Source organism: Cottoperca gobio, chromosome 8 (genome assembly GCF_900634415.1).
Source record: "Cottoperca gobio chromosome 8, fCotGob3.1, whole genome shotgun sequence".
NCBI classification, from domain to species: domain Eukaryota; kingdom Metazoa; phylum Chordata; class Actinopteri; order Perciformes; family Bovichtidae; genus Cottoperca; species Cottoperca gobio.
Genome location: NC_041362.1, coordinates 4247411 through 4262612, shown reverse-complemented (window position 1 = coordinate 4262612; position 15202 = coordinate 4247411). Strand labels below are relative to the sequence as shown.

The following is a 15202-nucleotide window of genomic DNA, read 5'->3' as shown; positions in this document are numbered from 1 at the left end:
TTGTGTTGTTCTCAAATCTCAAGTCACAAGGTAGGTCTAGTAGAAAACAAACACTGGGATATTACATTTATTAATAATAATAATGCTAATAATAATCATATAGCTGAGGTTTCTTTTGTAAAAAAATAATCAAAAGGTTACCTCACATTAAAACATAAAATCGTTGAAAGAGGAATAAAAAATAACAAGCTATTTAGTCTTTACTAAGTACTTAATAAATGTCATGTGAAATTTCTCAGTAAAATTAATAAATTGCTAGTGTGCAGGCCACTTTCTAATTTTTGTTTTCATATTAATTTACTGATTGGTTGATGTGTCAAAATAATCCCAATGTGTACTGACATTTATAATAATAATAATAATAATAATAATACAGATGTTTAGTTTCATTTACATTGGACTCTTGTCTATTTTTATTTCTTTATTGTAGAAATCCTGTCATGTTATGATAACAAGACACAAACATAAAACATTAGGCATCATACTCAATTAAAGATATCATCAAGAGGCAGGACTCCATTCCCATCAAGCGGAAACACTCTTTTGGTAAAAAGACGTATAGGATATATATTATATCCTTGGCTTCCAGCTTAATTAAATTATTGGTTGAGTGTTAAAATAACCCTAAATCTTCTTCCAGAATCCTAATGTGTACTGACATTCATAAAGGTAATGTTTAGTCATTTCTTCTTCATTTTTACACAATGTAAATTTGTTATCAAGAACCACAGATCTTGAGATAAATGAGTTTGTGGGGGAAATGGTACAATTGTATAATGCATTTATTTTAATTTGTTGGGGATCACACAATGAACATTAGAGAGATTAGAGCTCCACACAAATTTACAACTTGGAATATTTTTTCTTTTGCTGTAAAAACAATTTCCATTGTGTTGACTAGTAAATTAGTGACTTTTAATATATTAATTCCGTTAACAAAGAAGGTATGTTCAAAGTTCATTGCACTGTTGTCAAGCGTGTTCCCCCAGTATGATGACGCAGTATGACGAGCAGCCGCCCTGGGTGCTGATTGGATACGCTGTCAAACCGGGGCGTGGCCAATGAGAAACGAGGAAGAGGTGTTTCCTACAGTAATAACAAAGTTACAATGTATGTTTGAGAAGGATAAAAGCAATATAATAGAGTTAATAAGCATTTCAATGGTTAATGTGTCATACGAGGACAAACCCATCGCTTCTGTGGTCGTTATTACACACACATCTTATTGTGATACAAATGATAAACACCTTGGCCCACACTTCAATGACAGGGCATTAGACATAAATAGTGTAAAATAGGCTATTTGTTATTTCAGGTAGGCTATAAGAGGGAATGCATCAAATATGTATATTCTCACATATCCTAATTGGTCTCTCTTTGTGTTGGGTGGTATGAAAATCTACCAACCAACTGGGATCAAACTTTCTTTTAAATATTTGAATGTCCAGCTCTGAAAAAGTGTTGTCTCTGGTCAGGTATTCGTCCTACGTGGGCTGTCAAAAGGTAGACACCCCACTTTGATATTTATCTTTGCTCCTGAGCTTGTACTGGGCCCCGCACTGCGAGCTTTGGTTAGAGGACCAGCCAGCAAGTAAGTAGCCCAAGGCAGTCGTTATTTTGTGAGTGTTGTGTAATAGGCATATACATGCAATTTCTTTATATTTATTATTTCCGAGAGATGTAGGCGAAGTAGCTCCATTTTAGGCTGCCAGGTCCTATTCCTGTCGGGCTATTGTGTGGATGGATGGGAAGCTGTATAGGGGGGAGGAGGAGGGAGGAGGAGGAGGCGAAGACGAAGCGAGCAGATAAGAGAACTGGCTTTATTGGCTTGTCTGCTGCCTGTAGCTCATATTTTTTAACCAGAAACAAGAGGTCTTGGCGTTTGTTTTGCAGGCCGAAACAGAAATAACGACATCGCACCCCCACCGAGAGGACGGTAGCATGATAGTCGTGCAGGGGAATCGGCAGGAAGAGGGCCCTTATCTGCATTTTACTTCGCCTGCACCGTATTCATTGAGTCGGTAACCACCAGCGTCCGACATGGGGAAGGAGGTAAATGGTGTTTCGCGGAGCCGGTTTGAGGTGAGTTGACCATCAATATTACCTGACAGTCATTGACACGCATTCAACGTAGCTGTTAAACAAGTTAGGATCCGGGCCTACATGGGGACTGTCGCGTTATTTATTGTAAAACTGCGCTTATGGTGAGGCTGATGTAGCTTCCGCAGTCAATGTTTGGGATTAGGTCAAACGTTGTTGTTTTGTTCAGACAAGATGTAGCCATGGCATGGGCATGTTTGTTCGGTGACGACATAAATCTGGGGTTTTTCCTACTCAACATATCGGGCTGTTTATCGATAAATGGAGGGGTTTTTTAAAGGTCCTCAAATGTTACGCTCGTTTCCCTTTTTGCGCCGTCAAAACAAAGACCGTGAAGCACGCCGAGGACAGCCGCGGCACACATCCACACATCCACCAGGAACACAATGCATTTGTTGACTCCACTTTTTTTTTTAAAACAGCAGTTTTTATAAGTGTCCTCATATGTGTCAGGGTGGGATTTATTTATACGACTTCTTTTGTTGGGTTTTTCCCTGACGATCCGGATTGTTGTGCATGGCCGCTGCTGGTTGTGGGGGCCTCGGGTTGTGACTTGCTACATGCTTCCCCCCCCCCGTGTTAGCACCGAAACTATCAACACATAGGCCCCAAGCTGCCCCCATTGTAACACACCACAACCTGTACTGATAGCAGAAGGGACACATGTAGGCTAAATCAATATTAGCCACGGTGTTGTTGTTATGTGGCTTTTAGCATTGTGTAAACTTTGTGTCGCAGCCGCAAGAAGCGGAGCTGAACATTTAGCAGAAAACTTGCTCTCCGACGCTTTGTATCCGGCCGGTGACATTGGGCGGTGTAGCCTGAGCACTTGGTGTTGTTTAATCCCCTAGCTAGCTTGGGATTTGTGTGTGGTTTTATTTATTTTTAACGGTGCAACAGCTGACTACTCAGAAGATTCAGGCCGTTACCTTCTGGCCCGACAGCTGCGGTTGAGCTGCGGTGTCAAGCTAGCGGAGTTTAGCCAGGAAACAACCGGAAGTGGTGCTACCTTGACTTCAAAATAAAATATGTACATTGTTGTTATTGTGGTCTCCTGTTGAGGGGTACCTGCGCTTGTTGAAACGACCAGTCTTCCCTTCAAGTTGTCTAGTATGGGCTTTAGGTGAAAATGTGTATACTTCTGACATTGTAAATATATTTACAGAGCTACCGCCCTCTTCACAACACAATTTATTTAAGACATAAAGACACTGTAAGTCCATACAATACTTCTAATATGCCTATGTATCCGCTTGTATTAGACCTAGTCAGTACATTTAGACTTTAGAACATTTTAATGTCCCCAAAGGGGCAATTTGTGGTACAGCACAGTAAACAATAAACATAATGTAGACACTATCAAAACAGGGAGCAGCAAAGACAACCACATAAGTCCAACATCCTGATCTGTCACTAAATAAATATAATTTGTACATCCGTATGTACGCCCCACAGTCTATAAGTTAACATACTATCCTCCCAAACCTAATGTTGTATGCTGGTTTATTGCCATAGGAATAAGTGACTTTGTTAACTCAGTTGGTTCTGGATGTATTTAGGGTTAATGGTAATTATTTATTGATTGATTTGTATTGATGAAAAATAAATACAATCTATCCATGCTCTTAAGTAGTTGAAGGATATAGGATAGAAACACACTACAGTCTTTTGGCTTATTTCACTAGCCCAGAAGGCTGATTGTAAGAAGCCTGAGACTAAAGATAAAATAGTTACTGTAGGTCATTAAAAATGCACAACCCAATGTGGTCAAACCTCGAGAGTTTTATTTTGACAGGCATTTCCAGAAATGTCCTCTTGCATTTTGTCTGGCTTTACTACTCTGCAGTAGATACTGATCTGTTGAATACCAGCCCTAAACAAAAGACTACAGCCCCCTGAAAAGTAGATGAGCATTAATGACCCCCTTATTCTAAATCCCAATTAAAAGCAATATGAAAATAATAACCATATTGTGATTGACACTACTTGTGTGTAATTGGGTGTATTGATTTAAGACTTGTTAAATCCATTTAAACTATAGGAAACAAAACAATCTGTTAATTGCTGATGGCTTGTGTCATACATTGTCCTTAACTACATCCACGGATGTAGAGAAGGATAATGTAATTATTTGAACCAAATTAAGCCACTAATTGAATGCATCATAGTGTAAATCACAGTTACGAGTCTCCATCTGATATACATTTAATCTGAGGACCGGGTCTTTTTCAGGAAACAACATAAATAAGAGTTTTTTTTTTCTAAAAAAAATGATTATCACTTTTTGTTTTTGCTTTACAATCATCTGTAGCTGGAGGTTACAGCTCACCCAGCTCTTCACCTCCTGCTTCACTGGCTACAGCTGACCAGTGGAGAACACATAATGCTCACATTCATGCAGCATCAGGTTCATTTTATGCTAGATTACAAAAGAAGGACAGTGTATGCCCGTTGACCATGCGCAATCTGCTCCTTTGGAAATGGCCCTGGATTATTTGGCCACAAAGTAGCGCTGTGGAGGGCGAGCTGTCACACTCAATTTGCCCCAAATCCAAACGTGAAATGTCTGTCCTTTCTTACTCCCTCAAAATGTTACACTTCTGCGCTGGCAGGCAGCCCCCGCATAGACAGCTGTGTGTTGTATGTTCTTTAGAGAGACATAGAGAGGCTTTGACCCAGAGCTGACTGGATTTCTAAAACGGCAGACCTGTCAGTTTGTTTTTATGAGCTGATGAATAGGTTTGTGTAAGTCCCTCGAAATCTGAAGCTATTGTAAATGTGGCTTTAGCACAGACACCCATAATCAAAGGGTACACAGTAAAGTCTGCGAGGACCCATTCATTACTCATTTTTTGCTTAAACACAATAACTAAACATCATTTATTTTGGGATCATGGCTGCTTCATGTGTGTAACTGTAAGGAAGTGTGCGAGTAAGGACATGCCACTTCCTTGTTGATCTTGTCACAGATGTTTGCTTCTTCTAAATGACACGTGCACGTTCTTATTAAAAAGTCCTCTGTTTGGATTTATCTCTCTAAAACCTATGGAGAACGATGAATTTGGCCAGATGTTGCTTCATTGGTCTTGTTGTGACTGAGTGGATCAGCGTCTTCATTTCACAATCTAGCAGAGAATTATTTCCTACAAATGATGGAAACCCTGGGGACCTCAATAAGTGTGTGTGTGTGAGGAGCTGGGTCTTAATAAATGCTAATGTACTGTCTCTCTGTGTGCTGAGGCTTCTTCTGTGGATTATAAACTAGTATTTGCACACACACACACTATGCGATGATTTGTGTGGAAATCCATTAGCGGTTTACCGAATCTGGAGCAATTTGTCGGAGAATCCCAAAATATATAATGTAACTAATTCAAGTGTACATTGTCATTAGATGCTGATGTGGCTGCTGGTGTCAACAACACAGAGAACATGAGAACATGTAGTCGACAGTACGAAGTCTCAAATCCCAGTTATCTCCTGTCAACCTCCCTGCTCTACAACACTCCACACCAAATCTATCTCAGCTGATAAGATTCCGATCATTTATCCTTGTTTGTAATGCCGGGGGCCGTCCTCGAGGTGAGGTGAGAGGATGCAGGCGGCCCCCCCCCCCCCCCAACTATATTAAAACCGGCTGCCGTTACTAATATTATCCTCTGCACCCTTTCAGATGTTCACAAATAGTGACGAAGCCGTCATCAATAAGAAGCTGCCGAAGGAGCTGTTGCTACGGTGAGTGACATTTCAAAACACTTCAGTCAGAAGCTCTGTAGGGTTTTTATTTTGTAGGCAGAAATGGCATCGTTGCAGACTCCTCACTCACCTCCCAATCAGCTCATCGAATGCTACACAAACACACGATTGGCCTCGCACCACACTCCTCCCTCAGCAACCTCCAAACACACACACACACACACACACACACACACAGGTTGTGCATCTCACGATCATATACTGTAAGATCACATGCCCTTTAGCAAATCCTTCAACTAAACTAACCACCAGGATGCAAGTTTCCCCTCGTTCCCCACCCCACTCTGCTCCCCCAATGTTACAATTGTAACTAAAAACAGATGCTTGAGACTAATAAAGCATTCAAATTGAATTCAGGCAGCAACAGAAACACAAAAACAAAAAGCATGCGCCCCTGAGCAAGCAGACAATGAAGGCCATAACTCCAGCCTCGGCCTTGCCAGCCCAGCTGCCGGTGCTGCGGCTGCTGGCTCCGTGCTGCCGGGTTCAGCGCCCTGATTTGTGAGGCTGGCCGACTCGCTGCATCTCTGCTTCAGCCCTAATACAGATTGTGCTGCATTGAGGGGACCCTATAGTAACTTTCCAGCTCTTCCTTAGAAGCAGATTGCTCCTCGCCAGGACCCTCACTTTGAGTAAACACATCTATCTTGCAAACGGGGGGGGGGGGGGGGAACACACACAGCCGCCCCGCCTACAGTCAAAGACAATATTAGCCGATTTACTGACACCCCTGTGCTGCGAGGGGAAGCAGGAGCAGGGTGGACTTGCGGGCGGTTTTAAAGACGAAGCTTCTGGCGGAGGGGATCAGGGTCTCTAAACCGTCCCTGTCTGTCTTCCAGAATCTTCTCCTTTCTGGATGTGGTGACACTCTGTCGCTGTGCCCAGGTCTCACGGGTGAGTCTGTGTTCACAAGGTGTGTGTGTGTGTGTGTGCATGTGTGCGTGACTGTGTGTGTGTGTGTGTGTTTGTCTTTTGTGTTGTGGTGTGTGCATGTGGTATGTTTGAGAACAAACTTGACTCTAAACATCTGTTTCTCCCTCCCCGCTCTCAGTCCTGGAACGTTCTGGCCTTGGACGGCAGCAACTGGCAACGAATCGACCTCTTCGACTTTCAGAGGGACATCGAGGTGAGTAAATCTGATCTCCGTCTACTCTACTCTCACCTGATTAGTATTATTTGTAAATGAATGTGTTGATATTAGTCAGTCAGTCATGCGAGAAACACATTTGTCTTCACGGTAACATGGGGCGAGCAATTCATGTAGAAATTATCATTTTGGGTGTGAAGTTCTCCTTTTTGATTTGTTGTTGCTTTTAAATTGAGGTTTACAAGCAAATGCAGCTGAGTGTATTATTTCTGTCGCAGGGCCGGGTGGTGGAGAACATCTCAAAGCGATGTGGAGGGTTCCTGAGGAAGCTGAGCCTGCGGGGCTGCCTGGGCGTGGGGGACAGCGCCCTGAGGTGAGTTTGTCCAGGACTTGCCGTTGACAGAAATTCCAGTTCTAGTCCAGACGAGAGAGAGGGAGGGAGAGAGAGAGAGAGAGAGAGAGAGATAAGTGTTTTGTTTCTCTTCTGCAGGACTTTCTCGCAGAACTGCAGGAACATCGAGCTGCTTAGTTTGAACGGCTGCACTAAGATCACTGACAGGTTTGTGTAGATTCACACGTGGCTTTATTCTTGACATTGAGAATAGAGTACAGTGTTGTTTTCTTCTTATGATCCAAACATTATTATGCATTTATTGTAAAGCACTTTGTTTACACTGGTTTTGATACAAACATTATTATTATTTCTTCTACTCACTGCCTTTTCTTCTCTTCTGCAGCACGTGTAATAGCCTCAGTAAGTTCTGTCCGAAGCTGAAGCACCTGGACCTCGCCTCCTGTACCTCAATCACCAACCTGTCACTCAAAGCTCTCAGGTATGTCGGGTCAACATTGTGATGTGACTGAATCAACAACATTTTAAGGATCGACACCCTCTGATTTCCTCTGTTCCACCAGTCTCAAACAATAAGTACTTATAGTACATTCTCTTCATTCCCCACTTCTTACCTGACCTTTTTATTGCCTCCTGTCAGCGAGGGTTGTCCCCTGCTGGAGCAGCTCAACATTTCCTGGTGTGATCAGGTGACGAAGGACGGCATCCAGGCCCTGGTGCGTTGCTGTCCTGGGCTCAAAGGCCTTTTCCTCAAGGGATGCACGCAGGTATGTTTAAGTGCTTTTAGTATGAGCTGGAGAAGCAGGCCGGGGGTGTAGGTGTAGGTGCTTAGTGCATGATGAGTTGCAGATTATTTAATTCACTAACCACCGAGCTGCAAATGCTTTCACTCCAATAAAACCCAGTTTTTTTTTTTTTTTACTGTAAACCTGAAATGCATCACTTCCTGTTTCACAGAGGATGTTTCTGAGAAAAGGGAACGCCAGACTCTGTTTACAGCCTTCGTATAGCACCATCCTGTTCCATCAACAGTCAACACTGCAGTGTGAAAATACAACCACGTGTTTCCATGAAGATGTCACAAATCATTACATCTAAAGCACAAAACAAATCACAACATATACACTCAGTTGTCAGACGCGTCCACAACTCACCGGTCTGTTTTTAGAGTTGAGTTGCGTTGCATTGTGTTGTGTTGTATCACGACGTGTTTCTAATCTATAGAGCGACGCTTCATACCCGTGTCAGTAGAGAGGTTTAGTGGGATAATATTAATATGTTATTTATAGTTTTTATTTGACATTCTGACACTTGTGTTGTTGTTATTGCTGCTGCTGTTGTTGTCGTACATCCTTCCTTCTTCGGCAGACTTGTCAATTAATTGTTGTTATTAAACTTTTTCATCATCTTACTGTTTTTATTGCTGTATATCATATTTCATGCCAGACATGTTTCCTACTTATTTGTTCTATTGGACCATTCCATCACTTTGTGGTTGCTATCGAGTCTTCTTCCCGTATGAATGGGGATTCAGGGCATTGCTGTAAAAAGAAGCCGCATGCTCAGTCAATGTTGATGATGAAGATGATACATAAGTGTAGTTGGATTTCAGATGAATGATGTCCTCTGTCGATCTCTTCCACAGTTAGAGGACGAGGCTCTGAAGCACATCGGGGCGCACTGTCCAGAGCTGGTCACACTCAACCTGCAGACGTGCTCAGTAAGTGCAGCTAACGAGGCAAATCAATGTGGAAAACACATTTCTTATAGCATTTTAATAACATGTTTAAATTGAATGCCTTTTCTGTAAACATTCCAAGAAAACCTTTGCCATTAATGTAAAAAGTACACGAAATCTGTTGCTTTAATGATGTGCACCGAGTACACATTGTGCCGTTCAACTAATATATACATATATACATATATATATATATATATATATATATATATATTACTCTGGCTGTACCTGTGTCCAAATCCCCCTCTTTCGTCTCCATCTGAATGCTCTTCTCGTCATCCTTCTGAATCTCCTCCTCATCTCACACCCTCAGGAACTCATCGTCTCCTCTTGTCCTCGTTGTTCCTCCTCTTCTTTTCTCTTGCCTCGCTACTTCTCAGCTGCTCTTCCTCGGACTGATCTCCTCCCGAGTTTTCTTGAGCAATACTTAGAGAACAAAAAAAGCGCAGGGGAAAAGAAATTGCTTTCGTTAGCTGAGTGTTGAGGTGGTATACATGAATATATATATATATATATATATATATATATATATATATATATATATATATATATATATATATATATATATATATATATATATATATATATATATATATATATATATATATATATATATATATATATATATATATATATTAGTGTCACACATTGATTGATTGCTTTTGCAACCGGTGAGCGCAGAACATATGTGGATTTGTTTGACCCACAAACCTTCTTTCGCTCTCTCTCCTGTGAGCAGCAGATCACAGATGAGGGCCTCATCACGATCTGCCGGGGTTGTCACCGCCTGCAGTCTCTGTGCGTGTCGGGCTGCGCCAATATCACAGACGCCATCCTGCACGCCCTGGGACAGAACTGCCCTCGCCTCAGGTGAAGTCACATGCCGACACGCACATCCTCACTGTGACCCGCTCACACCTGCTTAGACGCTGCATAAGGGAACTTTACGATTTTACTTCCTGTTCCTACGAGTCATTATCCTGTGAAGGGATTACCACTTGACTACGATCTATTTAATTTGATTAGAAGAAAGTTCTCTGACTGATTGAAGCTTTCTTTAAGAGACGTTTCTGAAATGGGGGAAAGTTTGACTTTTTTTTTTTTGATTTCTTGGAAACAAGATTTTTAAGACTCAATTCTTTTTAGATTTAATGGCTTGAAAGGATGGATTTAGTCAAATATTTGTTATAAATCTAAATATCGCAGTAATCACTCACTAATTGCACTCAGAGCTCCGCAAAGGCCGTGAAAAATAACGTGTGTATTCGCTCCGTGTTTCGGATCCGCTCCAAACTGTACTGGCGTCCTCGAAGATGCAGCCTTCCTCGAGGATGCAGCCTTCCTCGAGGATGCAGCCTTCCTCGAGGATGGAGCCTTCCTCGAGGATGCAGCCTTCCTCGAGGATGCAGCCTTCCTCCAGGGTGCAGCCTTCCTCCAGGATGCAGCCTTCCACCAAGTTTCATGAAAATCGGGCTCCAGAGACTCCCAAAGAGTGACGTACTCTAAGTGATGCCAGTGCGTTCTAACTCTCTGCTCCTCTCTTTCTCCTTTCAGAATATTAGAAGTGGCTCGCTGCTCTCAGCTTACAGATGTGGGCTTCACTACATTAGCAAGGGTGAGTGTGGAAACTACGTCTTGGCTGCATGCAAACACAACAACTTCATGCACACGTATATGAAGTTGATGTCACATTTGTTTTTACATCTTGAAAACCAAAATATTTCAAGATTCCCCACACTAGATCATGTAACCTCTCTGTGTTTTATCTCTTTCTCTGCTGCAGAACTGTCATGAGCTTGAGAAAATGGATTTAGAAGAATGTGTGCAGGTAAATAAACACAAATACGGTTTCCACTGCTGTTTGTATGGATACTGCAGTTGTGACATTTGTATTTATATTTTTGCATCAGATCACAGATGGAACACTCATCCAGCTGTCGATCCACTGCCCTCGTTTGCAAGTGCTGGTGAGTCTGTGTGTGTGTGTGTGTGTGTGTGTGTGTGTGTGTGTGTGTGTGTGTGTGTGTGTGTGTGTGTGTGTGTGTGTGTGTGTGTGTGTGTGTGTGTGTGTGTGTGTGTGTGTGTGTGTGTGTGTGTGTGTGTGTGTGTGTGTGTGTGTGTGTGGGTGGCTGTCACACCTGTAGCATTTACAAAAACCACGTCACAGCTTGTTCTCGCAGACAGCTGAGTAATGGTGCTCCTGTGTTGGTCCTCCTGTAGAGTCTCTCTCACTGTGAGCTGATCACGGACGACGGCATCAGACACCTGGGCAGCGGCCCCTGCGCTCACGACCGTCTGGAGGTGATCGAGCTGGACAACTGCCCCCTGATCACAGACGCCTCGCTGGAGCACCTGAAGAGCTGCCATAGTCTGGATCGCATTGAGCTCTATGACTGCCAGCAGATCACCCGCGCAGGCATCAAGAGACTAAGGGTGAGTTGTGTGGGCTATCGGCAGTGAGTCAGCACTGATTCATATGTGAACCCAACGTCTGGTTCAACATTGTATTTGTGGATACATTTTAGTCGCCTTTTTATGCGGATGATTTTGAACCCTGAAATGTTTATCGTCTCCGTCCCTGGATCAACCAACCGGGATGTTATGTTGCATTTTCATTATAAAATTGGAATTACTAATCAGCTTTACAAATGTTTTAAGAAGGAAATTCACACACAATGTGTTTTGGTGAACATTTGAAGAATTTACACAAAACTTGTTAAAAATACGAACTTCTTAGCTGTAAAGAGGAGTACATTCGATGTCCCTGCTGAGGAGTCTTGGAGATTTAAATTGAAGACATCATGTCTGCAGCCGTGCACTCAGGGCTGCCACTGATTGCTGAATGCTGCCTTACAACAATACTGATGTACGAGATTCATACATTGTATTCAAATTAAACTCTGGTGTTTCCACTTCCACCCACAAGAAGTGATGAATCAAAACGAAGGCGTGAAATACAAACTGTCTGCTCCACAGCATTACATCTCATGCCTGTTTGAATATGAATGAATCACAGCGCGACTGGATTAGAAAACACGAGTTTCTTGTCGATTTAAGTTGCATCTGTACAATTTCATTCACACATTTCTTCTTCTTCTCTCTCCATAGACACATCTGCCTAACATCAAAGTGCACGCATACTTCGCTCCCGTCACTCCGCCCCCTTCCGTCGGAGGCAGCCGCCAGAGGTTTTGCCGCTGCTGCGTCCTGCTATGATGTAAAGACAACAACCCCCCCCTTTCCTCTCCCCGTGTCCCTCGTACACGCTCCCCGCAGCTCCTTACTTGACCCCTGACCTGCTGTCCTCCACCTGGCGTCATAGAGTACATGCTGGTGTGTGTGCGTCCCCACCCCCCACCCCTTTGGAGCTGCAGAGAGAGGGAGAGCGCCAAAACACGCTACGTGGTCTTGGGTAACTTTCCCAAAAAACATTCCCGAATCTCTGTACCACACACATACAGTTCATGCACAGCAGGCTTTCTGATACACACACACACACATACACACACACACACACACACACACAGATTTAAATACACAGATTAGATTTTAGAGAATGTCATTCCTGGTCTATGTTCAGTGGACAAACCAGTATTACAACGAGGGTTATGTAAAATAAATACAATGCGGTCACCACTGTTAAGGGATTTAACTCTCCATCAAATGAAGTACAGAATAATCTTCACATCAGAAACCATCGTTCCGTATTTGAAGAGAGCGATATTCTTCACTTATTAAGCACTTTGAGACAGATTACAGTTATAGCCTCTAAAAAGAATATTGAGAAGTCCCTCTCAACCTCTCACACACACACTCAGTGTTGAAGGTCACCTGACAGCTACCTCTCGAGTAAGACCTGTTAGCTTTGTTGTGCAGCGATGCAGCCAGTAAACTTCCCACACACACACACACACACACACACACACACACACACACACACACACACACACACACACACACACACACACATACAAAGCAGAAGAAAGCCTATTTTTATGATTAAAAAAAAAAAAACATACTTGCAGCTATTTGCACTTACAATAAAGCATTGATGAGACACTTTACAAAGAAGACCTTCTCAGAATTGAAGACTGGCATTTTACTAACAACACACACGAATACAAATCTCCACGCGCACACACTGAGCTCGCTCCACCTGTACCCTCGCCTCTCTCTGTGTCTCTGTTACAATCAGACGCTTCAGTATACTGAAGAGAAGAAGAAGAAAAAAAGACAAAGTTTAATATTTTTCTAAAAATGGACACCAATCACAAGTGGGGACTCGAAAAGATGCCAAATGTTGCATGTAACACCTCTAGTTTTTTAAAATCTAATTGTAAATATATGAGGACTGTGGAGTCCGAGAGTCGAAGCCAGCTAAACGACAGATGATGATACGAGATCGGGGCAGAGGTTTCTGTCGATGGGTCTTTCTGAGGGAACTACGGTGACGCTCACACACACACACACACACAGACACACACACACACACACACACGCTTGTTTAAGTGTGTTCGAATATTCTCTGGAGCTTAATGGACCGTCTGAATGAGCCGGCCACTCAATCTGGAGTTTGACAGACAAACTGATGCCGGCCTGTGAAAGCTCGACGACGAGTTATAAAGACGCTCTTTTGACAGAATGAAAAGAAAAGTCTGACACCACTACATGAATTCATGCGGTCAGACCCGAACAATGGAAAGAAAAAGCCAACTGAAAACAATCAAAGTACGTCTATTTTCCGTTTTAGTTTGATTTCATTTAGTTGCTCTTTGTTTCTTTGCATCGGTGACGGTTCTGATAACGAGGAACTGGTGAACCACGCGCAGAGGTGAGAGGACGCATCCTCTTCAACTCCCATGAGGCCTTGCGGACGGAGTGACGGCGTGTTACACCCTGCCACCTGTGGCATAGACCGGATTGTCACTGAAAGAGGAAGTCAACTGAATCCTGAGCGCACAATCCTGGCCTACTGACAAATACGATGGATTGACGTTTGTCACGACGGAGGGCTGTAATGGACTTCGGCCCCCCCGCCCTATGAAGTATTGAAGCCTATTCGTATGGATTATCTTCTCCTGCACTTGCACCTGCTTTATTTTGTGTCTCATTTTCTTCCCATTTCCTTTTTTATAAATGTGTCTTTTACTGCTTTTCTTCCTGATTTCCGTTTTTTCTCTCTTCTTTTGCATTTCAGTTTTGGTGTGGTTTGGATTGCGCCTGCTTTGTGTTTTTGAAGTCATGAGTTCAGTGTCTCCAAGTTGAGTTTGAGCCCTCTTCCAGTCCTCCGTTTGTGTTTTTATTCAGAGTTTATTGTTACTAAATGTCCAGAGTGTAGCCTTTTTGTCCAGGGGAAGTGTTGGCGCCAGTGCAATTGTAATAAATGTTCAAATTTGAGTTGGAGTTTTTAAAAAAAAAAAGTGAGTTTAGGAGGAGTTCATGATGACTTATGTACGATGTAGGTTCTACTTAATGAATGTTTCCATCAAGGAGAAGTCCTCAGGATGGCTGTTCAGGCATTGTGTGCCACTTTTAGCAGAATCTGATTTTTCTCCCATACGTGTGCTTTCCTTCATTTGTTATGCCCTCCCATAATGCACCCTGCCCAGATACATACGACAAGACAGACATTGGTAAACCCAGTGTGGATTGTTGACCACTCTCAAATGTTCTCCCGTGCTGGTTTAAGACGCACCGCAGAATGATGATTATTTCCGTTTTGACATCTGACGGCTACGACAGGCAGGATAATACAAACTGAGATTAATCCAAGTGTAATCCAGTTTGATCTGTTTTGTTTGAATGGGGTTTATGGGAGATTAGGGAACAACTAAGAGTCAAAATGGCGGAGATATCTAATGTACTCTGTCACTCTGCTCCGGGGACAAGGTGGTTAACTGGAGGAAAAAGTTTCAAGTTTAAGACTGAGCCTGGTTGTAACACCTACTTGTAACACCTGCTTGTCCTGCTCTGCTCTGAGTCATCAGTGCAGCTAACATCAGGTGCTTTTAAGGCATTGAATGGATTACAGCTCATTCTCAACCCGCTCCTGATGGTTTTATATGTACAGAAGAAACATCCTGTCATCAGTCTTTTTCATGGTACAACATACACTACAGGCTCTACAATGCAAACTTATTTTTCCTCACAGTATCAAACACCTCTTTGT

The 15202-nt window shown here is 42.7% G+C and overlaps 1 protein-coding gene across 3 annotated transcripts; it reads left to right on the top strand.

The window, feature by feature from the left end:
- The first annotated feature begins 1792 nt into the window (after nucleotides 1-1792).
- On the top strand, nucleotides 1793-14430 carry fbxl20 (F-box and leucine-rich repeat protein 20). 3 transcript variants are annotated; one of them, XM_029437624.1, is made up of 16 exons: nucleotides 1793-2082; nucleotides 5495-5682; nucleotides 5774-5835; nucleotides 6696-6750; nucleotides 6908-6982; nucleotides 7222-7316; nucleotides 7434-7502; nucleotides 7681-7776; nucleotides 7936-8062; nucleotides 8941-9015; nucleotides 9773-9903; nucleotides 10588-10648; nucleotides 10817-10861; nucleotides 10944-11000; nucleotides 11254-11466; nucleotides 12142-14430. In XM_029437624.1, the coding sequence occupies exons 2-16, from the start codon at nucleotides 5662-5664 to the stop codon at nucleotides 12247-12249; spliced, it is 1290 nt and encodes a 429-aa protein (XP_029293484.1). In that variant the 5' UTR covers nucleotides 1793-2082; nucleotides 5495-5661; the 3' UTR covers nucleotides 12250-14430. The 3 variants fall into 3 exon arrangements, with proteins under 3 accessions (XP_029293484.1, XP_029293485.1, XP_029293483.1); XM_029437625.1 differs by having other exon boundaries at nucleotides 5495-5687; XM_029437623.1 differs by lacking the exon at nucleotides 5495-5682.
- The last annotated feature ends 772 nt before the right edge of the window (nucleotides 14431-15202 follow it).

Coding starts and splice junctions, on each gene's coding strand:
- fbxl20 (XM_029437623.1), top strand. CDS start 2,041: ATGGGGAAGGAGGTAAATGGTGTTTCGCGGAGCCGGTTTGAG. Junction 7,777..7,935: donor CTGTCACTCAAAGCTCTCAG/GTATGTCGGGTC, acceptor GCCTCCTGTCAG/CGAGGGTTGTCCCCTGCTGG. Junction 9,904..10,587: donor CAGAACTGCCCTCGCCTCAG/GTGAAGTCACAT, acceptor TTCTCCTTTCAG/AATATTAGAAGTGGCTCGCT.